The sequence below is a fragment of the Alexandromys fortis genome, unplaced genomic scaffold (genome assembly GCF_014885135.2).
Source record: "Alexandromys fortis isolate MF-2015 unplaced genomic scaffold, M_Fortis_MF-2015_v1.1 scaffold_2_1_26212458, whole genome shotgun sequence".
Classification (NCBI taxonomy): Eukaryota; Metazoa; Chordata; class Mammalia; order Rodentia; family Cricetidae; genus Alexandromys; species Alexandromys fortis.
The window spans coordinates 10489695-10501574 of NW_026067930.1; the positions used below are offsets into that span (position 1 = coordinate 10489695).

General features: G+C 43.5%; 1 protein-coding gene across 1 annotated transcript in view; it reads left to right on the plus strand.

Annotated features, from left to right (window-relative positions):
• Adcy8 (adenylate cyclase 8) overlaps nucleotides 1-11880 on the plus strand; it is a 202978-nt gene that overhangs the window by 71954 nt on the left and 119144 nt on the right. The window contains exons 3-4 of the mRNA XM_050145415.1: nucleotides 4778-4908; nucleotides 9193-9304. Of these exons, the coding sequence (XP_050001372.1) occupies nucleotides 4778-4908; nucleotides 9193-9304 (243 nt within the window). The remainder of the gene's footprint in view (nucleotides 1-4777; nucleotides 4909-9192; nucleotides 9305-11880) is intronic.

Sequence of the window (11880 nt, forward strand, 5' to 3'; positions counted from 1 at the left end):
TGTTCTATCTACTTGGATACAGAACAGCGTGTTAATACACTTCGATTTGTTATAGTTTAGTTTCATATTTTAATCATCAATAAATACAAATGCTTTCTTCAACATGAAAGCAGTAAGTACTCCAGCTTCACAGATACTATATACCGAGAAGTGGGTCAGAAAGAAAAGAGTCAATTAAAGCCCTTCATTTTAAAAAAAAAATCATGTAACAGATAAAAAGTAGAGGCCTAATAATTGCTAGGTACCTTTCTAAGTACTGTAATTACTGATGCTGAACAGATGAAGCAAAATATAAATACTCATCAAACTCAATCCCAACTGATACAAGCAGATGTTTCCTTTTACAGATAAATGGGTATTATTTGGAAAGGACCTCTGCCCTCTGTCTCCAAGACCGAACAGTTTGAAGAGACATTTACCAAAAAAGGGCTTCTGATATGACAATTAATGGCTTCTAGGAGGAATAATATCCTCTGTGACCTTAGGCATTTTGAATAAATAACAAATATTTTTTGAAGATAAAAAGTAAAAGCTATAGAAAATTAAGTAATAATGAGTGCTAAAAGACAAAAATAAATCAAATATGAAAAATATATGAAGGGGGCAGGAGTGTCTGGGCATTGCAGCATGGACCTAAGGAGATGCCTCCATGAGAAAATGAACTCAGCAGATAGAAATCACAGCAATTAGAGCTGAACATTATCTTTCATTTATTCACTTTAGCTACAGTTATTTATACGCTGAATCTTTAAACACTTGAAGTGACTGTTTTCACCACCTTTGTGTCCATAAAGCATTGCTCATGAATAAACAGATCTGTTCCCATGTTTCTGGGACTGTGTGGATGGGATACTGATGCTCCCATAAGATGCTGATGATCCGATGGGATGCTGATGCACCCTGAGGCCTTTCACTTGCTTGCTGCATCCTAGCATCCAAATGCAGAATTCAGACCTCCCACCATGCATTGGCTTTCAGGAAGAGGATACCCCACATCTATCCCTGGAAGCAGCCACAGCTTAGCTCAAGAAAAACAGAAAGAAGCTTCCAAGTTACCCCAGGATCTGCTTCTAGCAACTATCCCAAAACTTATAAGTTGAGGAATGAAAATCTTAGCCTGGTCTCTAGTGAGATTCAAGTTCTCTAGACCATTAGAGTATAATCGTTTGAGGTTAGGGGTTCTTTGCAGGCCTTTTTGATTTATCCAAATGTTTCATATTCAGACCAGGTTTTACTTGCCCATTTATCATGTGCACATTTACAGAAGCCTCTTTAATGCATGTTCCTCTGCTTGGAATACACACACACACACACACACATACACACCAAGTAGTTCCTTGTGGTGTGGCAAATGCTGTGTGAGAGAGAAGGAACAACACAAAAGGGTATTGTTCACGTCAGAGTGGATGAAAAATCTTTTTCATGCCGGTGGTGGTGGCACACACCTTTAATCCCAGCACTCGGGAGGCAGAGGCAGATGGATCTCTGTGATTTTGAAGCCAGCCTGGTCTATAAGAGCTAGTTCTAGGATAGGCTCCAAAAGTACAGAGAAATCCTGTCTCAAAAAAACAAAAAAATAAATAAATAAATCCTTTTACAAAGGAAATGGAGATTTGTCCTAAAGTGTGATGAACAGTGAGACTCAACTTGCTAACCAGAATACACTCAATGAGTGTTCTGTGACCCACTCAACATAGACGGCGCAGAACGGGCCAAATTGTCTCACCATACAGGCTCTGACAATGTGTAACAGGCCAGGAAAAAAGCACAGCACATGCATTTTTTGTTTAAGAAGACCGTGTGCTTCTAATTTCCAAATTAATTAAAATTTCTTCTTTGAAGAATTAGGCTTTGAGAGGATAATTTTTTTTTCCAAAAGTTAATATCTCTGGTAAGGTAAAAGGAAGTTTCTAGAAGAGTCTAACAATCCAGATTCTGTCTCTGTCTTCATTGTGACTATGGGAAATTGTTTTACCCCTCTTGTTTATGAACCCACGGTTCAATATTCTCACTACATAGAGATGGTGAATTGTACTTGAGATTATGAGTGATAATCATAATCAGTGAGTCCCTGTTAACTCTGTGGTGTCTAGCCTGTGGTAGGTGTTCTTAGAGCTACATAAATGAAGGCTGGTAAGGGGACTTGCCCAAGCATGCCATTTAGGGATCTTGTCCAGTTCTATGTATAAAGCATCCCTGAAGGATCCAGCTTTTCTCTGTGTCTGGAACTATGATGCCACAGAGGATACTTTCAATAATTATTTGTTGAGTGAATGATTAAATCGACACCACCATTAGCAAAAATATTTGAAATCTCACCCAACCTATCAGGAACCTTGCTAGGACATAGCCCCTACATTCCTTAGTGCACTGGATCCTCACTCAGACACTCAGCCCTTATCACAGTGAGCTGGATGCTTTATTTGTCAACTTGACACCAGCTAGAGTCATCAGAGGAAGGAGCCTCAGTTGAGGATGTGCCTCAAAGAGATCCAGTTGTAAGGCATTTTCCCAATTAGTTACCAGTGGAGGAAGGAACAGACCGTGGTGAGTGGTGCCATCCCTGGGCTGCAGGACCTGGGTTCTGTAAGAAAGGGGCTTGAGCAAACCAGTAAGCAGCTCCCCTCCATGGCTACTACATCAACTCCTGCTTCTGGGATCCTGTCCTGTTTTGAGTTCATGTCCTGACTTCCTTCAGTCATGAACAGCAATGGTGAAGTGTAAGCCTAATAAACCCTTTCCTCCCCAACTTTTTCTTTGGTCATGGTGTTTCATCTCAGCAAATAGAAACCCTAACTACGACACACAGGGATACCTAGCTGCTGCCTTAATTAAGAGGGTTTTCATATGTGTGTGAATGACTTTCTGTATTTATGTGCCTCAAAAAGGTACCTGGTGTGCAAAGACGTTAAGGACAGAACAATAAAGCCCTTTGTATGAGAGGATCAGGATTAAGTAGAGTAGGGAAAAGGTAGAGGGAAGAATGGCAGGTCCTTGCAAATTCTACTTCACTAATTCTCAGAGCAACCCCCACAAGATAAATGATAATATTACCTCTGAACAAATTAGGGATCCTAGGCACGAAATCATGTAGCTTAAGTAATGCTATATCCCTACTCCATGCTGGGAACAGGATGCAATACCTTCTTGAGATTCGGAATGCAAACACTTCCCCATCCCGTAAGAATCCCTGCAGGGAGAGGAGAAGGAAAAGGATTGCATCCTGGTTGTTCAGTTTATGCAAAACCTTACATCACTTCCAGACTCAATTTGTACATTCTGTGAGGGATTTTTGCAGACTTACATTTAGACTCTTATGATTAACACATAAGATAATAATGACAACGCCTAAGAGCCATAAAGCAGCACTCAAGCACCGTGGTGACCAGAACCCATCTGTCTTCATTCATGTGTCAGAATCCAGACCCTTGCCTGGGTTCCAGGACACAAGGATGTTTGAGGATTTCATCTGTGTTCTTCACCAGGGCTCTCTTTTCTCTACAGTCATAATGACTATTATCATGACTTGTATCAAACCAGATACCAGATCTCCATCTTCAAACTGCACGTGTCTCACTTTTGTTTTCGATAAAGAGTTTGTACCTCTGGGGTAGCCTACACTGTACCTGTATGATCCCAATTTTGTCAAAAGTTAACCACAGAACTCTTGGCTACTGGTAGATTCTGGAGGAGGGAAAGTCATTGTTTTGTTTCTTTACCCATGAGTGAGCCCACTTGGCTTCAATGGGTAGCTCCAAATGCATGGCCCTGAATAAACTCAGTGGGTCACAAAATAAAAGATGTGAATTCCTTTCCTATGTGTCCTTCTCTTACATTCATAGCATTATATAGATGTGCAAAATTGTAAAGCAGCACACATTTAATTTAAAAACTAAAACTGTTTTAAAAAGAGAGTTGGTGCCTCATATTCCTGGTTTCCTTCCTGTATCCCCTCGTTCCATAGCTGTAGCAGGTCCCCTCCCCCCCATCAGCAGGCTCAGAACCCAGCCATCTCAGGGAGACCTTCTTTCCCTCAGTCAGTCCTGGGAATTTTTTTCTCAAACACAACTTCCCATCAGTACAGGAACTTTTTCCACTGACCCCTATGCCTCTTTCCTTGGTCCCCCAAACAAGCCATCCTCCAAACCAGTCAGAGAAGTATTTTTACCCGAGCTCCTAGTTATCACTGGAATTAAATATGAGCATCTTTTGATATGAGATCTGTCTATATGTCTCTCCACATTGGCTGTTACAACCCCTCAATTTGTTTACCAGTCTTTACTCACATCTTCCCTCAATGATGCTGGAGAGCATTGCATTAACTATTTATTCTTTCTAGATTTTTCCTCGTCCTAACGTGGAAATGGCTCATTACAAACACTCGGGTCCCACATCATTCCAAGAAAAGGTCGTTCATCACACCTGATTTTGATCACATCACATCTCATTCTTTTCTTATCTTTGATGTTCTTCCATGTCACTCATCGCATCTTATCAATGTGTATCAGGGTCTTTGGGTATGTAATAGGTGGTCTCTTCTTTCCTTTTTAGGCTATAAAAGCATAAATGGGCACGACACCCATCAATAGCATCATCACTTAAGTAGGCACTACACCCATCAAGTGTCAACGGACAGTTGTATATTCTCATAATGACAAAAAAAAAAAACTAGCAACTCCTCCAGAAATATGAGGCCTGGGGCTTCTACAACTCTACCCTCAACCCACGTGGGACTCACTGGTCAGCCTAACGAGCTTGCCCTTCTTGCTTCTTCTAGGAGCGGCTTGTGCTGTCTGTGCTTCCCAGGTTCGTCGTGCTGGAAATGATCAATGACATGACCAACGTGGAGGATGAGCACCTGCAGCACCAGTTCCACCGCATCTACATCCATCGCTATGAGAATGTCAGGTGAGGACACGACACTCCACTCCGTCTCCGCAGGGTCAGTGATCCATGTACGTCCGCCATTCGCATCACCCTGCTTTGAGTGCGGAGTGTGGAAGAGTCCTTCATCTACCTGATTAATCTATTTAGTAGTGGTAATTCATCGGAGATATCTGCATTCCCATGTTGGCTGGGAAAGAATGTCAGAAAATTTGATTATATCTGCTGATTGATGTATTTCAATTCTTTAAAATTAGTTGGCTGTATTTTAAGTTCTAGATCCCTTTAGAAGAGGATAAAAGTAATCATCCCAACATTCTGCCTGGGGCCAGTTATAATCTTTCATGTCTCCTCCCGATGTCACTTTGAAATCAGCACAAAGATGGATACAGCTCCTTTTCCTTATCAAACAGGTTTTTGTAAGCAGCCATACATACATACATTCACACATTCACCCACCCATTCACTCTTCCAACTACTTGTCCATTCATCCACCTCCCCACCCGTCTACCCATCCCTCTATCCACATAGCCATCCACCCATCTCTCAGTCCATCTGTCTGTTAGTACCCTCTTTGTGCTCCGCATTCCAGTATGTGTGGCAGATGCTGAAATCCAGAGAGTTGCCTCCATACTACTGAAGACCTTAACTTAGATCTTCACTTTGACTTTTCCTTGTATGTGGCCGTGTATAATTCATTTGCTTCAACTTCAGTGCCTATCTGTGAATAGATGATTTAACAACTATCTCGCAGTTTTCTATAGATTATGTGGATGAAGACAGATCTACAACACATGGGTTTAGAAATCTAGTCGAGTGTCAGGCTTATTGTAGGTTATTTCAGACATACTTCCTAGTGGCAATCAGTCCCGTATAATTTTAAAGGCCCTGGGAGGCTGCACTGCCATTCACAGAGTCGCTGGAGAAGGGTAGAAAAGCCATCTGGGGAAATGGGCTGGAAGAAAGAAAGGCCACAAAGCCAAATAGCTCAAAATCACGCCAGGACACCAGGACACATAGGGTGCCACTGCAATGGTCTCTGATTAGACCACTTCTTACAGGAAAACCACTGTCCTGATACAGGGTGCCCCAGATCCACAGAAGCGAGGTGTTGCTGCCTCTGTTTTATTCCATTTTCTGTTTCTCCAGCTTTTTTTTTCCTGCATCTCAATTTAAAACCCGAGGCAAATGTATAGGAAACGGCTAAGCCTCGTCATTTTCTAGAAAAGCCAGGAAAGCTAGCATCTGACATTTTCAGCTTACACAATAGAATTGCATTTCCCTCCTACCAAATCTCATAAGACAAGATTTCCCAGCACTGGCTAAAAGCCCGTATATTGATGAGCTCCTGAAATGAAACACATGGACACTTGGTCCCTTCCTTTTTAGCCTCAGGGGGCAAGTAGTAGCAGCTCCTAGCACACCGCGTGTGTGTGTGTGTTCTCTGCCTGGCACTGACAGCATTCAGTGCACTGTTCTGCAGAGAACAAGACTCTGATCAGACCTTTAGCAGTGACAGCAGAAACCCTGATTTGGATGCTGGCATTTGCCAAGCAAGCCTTTGCACGAAGCAACCCCAGGGAGAGGTATGCCCACACCAAACTTTGGCTCTGGAAAACAAAAGGGAGCTCATCAATTCTGTTTCTAGATCACAGCATCATACGTAATGTGACAGGGACTTTTATTATTAAGTGTGATAACTGATAATTTTTTAAGGGACAGATGAGAAGTAAAGACGTAGAGGATGGGGTGGGTTGTAGAGATGCTTTTCCGGAAGAGGTGATCCTTCTGGTCCTAGCTGACGGGGGTCAACCAAATTTACACAGCAGAAACATGAACTTTGGACAAGGAATCTGCTCTAGCTAAGGCTGGAATTTGGAATGTACAGACAATAACTGGTTTTCTGCTCTATTTCCCTCGTGACAAAGTAGCTTGACAATCAAGGCAGGCCCAGACAGGGCAGAAATTGGATGGCTTTTGTTGGAAGACAATAAGCAAATAAGTAAATGTTTTATGGATATATACGATGTATATCTCTGTATATGATCCATATATAGAGTAAAATACATAACATAAGAAAGTGCCTGTCATCATAGAGAAAAATGCAAACCACCTTTAAAAGGAAGAAGGGGAAATGCGCATGTTCAGCGTTCTACTGTGTCTCCTGAGTTCACTCAATGTGCTTGACCTCCATGTTGTGCTAATCGCTTCTGCTCCACTCTGTGGCCCCCAAGAGCTCATTCCTGTTCATTTGCTCAACACATCTTATGATGGGGTCTTTTTCCCAGGAGTTCACACTCCTCTAAATGAGCACTTGGCTTCCTGCCCTGCATTCTCTATGCCCCAGGGTAACACAAGCAGTTCCTAGGAGAGAAATCCAAAAGCATCAAATCCCCTAAGACTTGCTCCTCTCCAAGAGGCAGCAGCAAGATACCGGCAGCCATCGACTCTTGGCGCTAGAAAGATGAAGTGTACCGGTGGCAGGAGGCTGCCTGCCTGTTTGGGGGCCACTGGGTGCTAAAATAAGACTAGAAAGAAGGAAAGAGGAGGAGGCTCTTTCTCAGCCGGTGGCTGAGAACAAAGCCAGACCGGCTGCTGCACCCCCTCCCCAGCCCCCAAAGTCACCTGCACTGGCATTAGGAACATTTTTGAAATTATTTCTAATCTTGCCGCCCTCTACATAGCAACCCGCCTCGTTTATTCTCCCTTCTCTACTGTTTTAATTTTCAATGTTCATTTGATAAGTATTGCCTAAAATTTATCTCCTGTACATTTCTAAGTTTCATTATGTGTTGTTGGACTATTGTCTCCTACTAGTGAAGAGTGCAGTTAGACCTGTAGGAAGATTCTAAGTTTATGTCTAGACTCAAGAGACCTTTTGATCTTGAGTCCAGCAGCTGGGGGACAGAATGTCAAATGGAATGAAAGCAAGGCCCTGGGGCCTGCTCTGTCGATCACTAACCCTTTACTGCACCACGTGACTGAAACAGGAGCTCCTCCATCATTACAGTGGATAGCCCTCATTCAAGGCCCTTGCTGAAGCAGATTTGTTTCTGTGGGTCCACAGAGGCTCTGAGGGTCTCCATTTCAAACAATCCACACTCTGGGAAAGGAGGGCTTAATTTTGAGTGGTTCTGCTGATTGGACTCAGAAAGCATGTAATGAAGCTGGCTGTGTTGTGGGTATGTGGACCCCAGAGGTGAATTTTGTCTTGTTTTGTAACTAATACATGGAACCCACCAAGTCAGGTGTCAATGCGTTTTTAAGTGTCCTGGAAGGAGGAAGCACACCATTGGTAAGACACTAGAGGTGAGTGTGACAGGTTACTTCAGTTGGAGAAGTACCCATAAATGTTCATTAGTAGTCTGTGATGGACATCATGAAGAGCAGGTAGGATTTTAGTAGGACTAAGTACTGCAAGGAGCAGCGCAGTGTGTGCAAAGACACATGCATAAAACATACCTTGATGCTTCCCAGAGGGTGAATCCCAAACAATAATCAAATCAAATCAAACAATCCCGAGCATGATGTCCTGTCTTGCATCCATCCTTCCATTCTGAGGTCCTAAAATGACACGGAAAGATGAATGGGTCACTGACTTCTGACAACAGTACCAGCTCTGTTACATGCCTCCAGCATGAAGTCAGTAGTGCTGGCCCCACCAGGTAGCTGAGCACATTGACCAAGACAGTGGTCATGTCGTGCCTGGCTTGTAGAAAGCTTTGGTGGACCCCACCCCTTCCCTGTCCAAAGCCAAATGCACAGAGTAAAACTCCACATCACTGAGATCCTTATAAATATGAATATTGTAGCTAAGCATTCTACCAGGGCCTCATAGTGTTATCACCTTAGCTCATCATTTTAGGGGAAACCTACTTCTAGATGTCTGATTGGAGGGTAAAGCACATGCCAGAAGGCCCGGGGCACTGAGGGGGTTCTGTATGCTTTCCTCATGCCAGGTCTGTTTTGTTCTGTGTTTGTGACATCTGTGTTAACTGCACATTGTGAAAATACAGAGAGAGATCATAAAATGTTACTGTAAATGGGTCTCCTACTGACCTCTTGGCAGGTGGTTTACAACACAGGGCCAAGACCATGGTTTTGGCTGTCCCTTTGTCCTTCCTGATCGCTAAGTTGACCCTCTGTCATTGTTAAACACTGAGGCGTTCCTCTTCACATCCAAGGCAGAGAGCTAAAATCTCAGACCACAGACACGGTTGACTTATTAGAATAGAGTTTATGTGTCTCCCAGAATGGACGAAAATATTAATCCACCTTTCCCCCACTCTTTCCTTCCCCGTTGTTTAGTATTCTTTTTGCAGATGTCAAAGGATTTACCAACCTCTCTACGACCTTGTCTGCTCAGGAGCTGGTCAGGATGCTCAACGAGCTCTTCGCCAGATTTGACCGGCTGGCTCATGTGAGTTGCATTTAATTCCATCCTCGTCCTCACAGAAGTGAGGGCCTGCATGTGGAATGAGGGAGGAAAGGATTCAGCCTTCATCACCAATGCCGTTACCGTTCTGCACTCCGTCCCCCAGCATGGACCCCTGACACTCTTGCACCCGAGAGGCCAGTGTTACTTGTTTATAAGTCTCGGGCGGGAGGTTTCTTAGATTGATTTTCCCCTTGAAAGACAGCTGGTGGAGTGATAATCAAACCGGTCTTTTCTGTTGGCTTTCCACTCTCCCTTCAGGAGACCAGGTGCCATCCAGCTGCAGGCTCAGAGCTGGTATGCAGAGCTGGCTCCCTGCAGTTTCCTGGCCAGCTCAGGCCATCTGCAGCGAATTAGCCTGCTCTCCAGAACCAGTGATCAGCTGGGCCCATCCCACCACGGTTTTGTTTGATCTCACTTAAGAGCTGTGTTTTAGCAAAGAAGACACCACCTTTAGCTTTCAGCTGCCTTAATCACAGCTAAGCAAGAAAACAGAGATGTTGAGATAGGCATCTAGGAACAAAACACAGACTGTATTCGTGGATCCACTCAAGTGACAGGGGAATATCACTGTCACACCACACTTAATACTGGGCTTTGGGTTCAAATAGGAGTAACCCAAGTTCCTGCTTTGTGAAGTTCTGACTTCCTGAGCCATAGCGAGGATTAAAGAATACTGCGTCAAGTAGAAATTCACTGGTATTATTTAAAATTTAGGGCTGCCCCATTCCAAGGGAGATCCTGTCACAGCTGCATATGAGCAGCCATTAGGTATTGTCATGCCCTTATATGCAGGCATGAACATGAGAATGGTGAATGTCCATCTCCATTCTTTTTTTTTTTTTTTCAGCTTCTGGGTCTTTTATTTTTTTTCCCCACCGCCGCCTCCCCTTTCCCTCCCCCTCCCCCAATCAAGTCCCCCTCCCTCGTCAGCCCAAAGAGCAGTCAGGGTTCCCTGCCCTGTGGGAAGTACAAGGGCCACCCACCTCCATCCAGGTCTAGTAAGGTGAGCCTCCACGAAACTGCCTAGGCTCCCACGAAACCAATAGGTACAGTAGGATCAAAAACCCATTGCCATTGTTCTTGAGGTCTCAGTAGTCCTCATTGTCCACTATGTTCAGCGAGACCGGTTTTAACCCGGGCTTTTTCAGACCCAGGCCAGTTGGCCTTGGTGCATCTGTAGAAGAATGAAAATAGACCCATATCTATCACCATGCACAAAACTCAAGTCCAAGTGGATTAAAGACCTCAATATCAATCCAAACACACTGAACCTGATTGAAGAGAAAGTGGGAAGTACTCTACAACACGTGGGCACAGGAGACCACTTCCTACATATAACCCCAGCAGCACAGACACTAAGGGCCTCAATGAATAAATGGGACCTCCTGAGACTGAGAAGCTTCTGTAAAGCAAAGGATACTGTTGCTAAGACAGAAAGGCAACCCCCTGACTGGGAGAAGATCTTCACCAACCCCGCAACTGACAAAGGTCTGATCTCCAAAATATATAAAGAACTCAAGAAACTAGACCGTAAAAGGCTAATCAACTCAATTATAAAATGGGGCACTGAGTTGAACAGAGATCTCTCAACAGAAGAAGTTCAAATGGCCAAAAGACACTTAAGGTCATGCTCAACTTCCTTAGCGATCAGGGAAATGCAAATCAAGACAACTTTAAGATACCATCTTACACCTGTCCATCTCCATTCTTAAAGATAAGTCTAGTTGGGGATACAAGGGTAGATATTCAGTACACGAAGTATTTTCCTACTCTTCTTAACCCTAGAATGCTCTGGACTCACAGAGGGAATGTGTAACCTGTCTACTGGGAAATATTTCCCAGAAAAAAAAAATCAGTGCCTCTGAAGCTGATTCTTGAAAGTGAAATAAACAAATATAATTTGATGCAATACTGTTTAGCAATGAAGAGGAAGATACACATGTAAGTAATGAAAGTCAGATATAGTATGGCAAAAGAAAGGTGGCAGACTAAAGAAGTAAAGATTCTCCAACTCTATTTATAAGACATTCACTACAAGACAAACCACAGAGACAAAAAGCAGATGCATAGATTCAGGGGTGCTAGATTGGGAGGAGATAGGTTGCTAGCAAAGGAGCCTGCAGGAGGTTAAGTCAGGGAGTGACATGGCAGCTTTGGGTCTTGATTATGATGATTGCATGACTGCACACATTAACCAAAAGGGAAAGTCTTGGACATAATTGAGAGGCCGATTAGCGAAGTGAAGAAATCATGACAAAGTATTTCATCCAGAGAGGAGAACACGAGTGAAGAGGTGTCTCCGTATACCCAGAAAAACCAAAAGCAATTGTGGAAAGAGAAAGCACATGATAGGAAGTGGAAGAAGTGAGAAAAGATATAGACAAGGGGGGCTGGAGAGATGGCTCAGAGGTTAAGAGCATTGCCTGCTCTTCCAAAGGTCCTGAGTTCAATTCCCGGCAACCACGTGGTGGCTCACAACCATCTGTAATGGGGTCTGGTGCCCTCTTCTGGCCTGCAGGCATGCACACAGACAGAATGTTGTATACATAATATATATA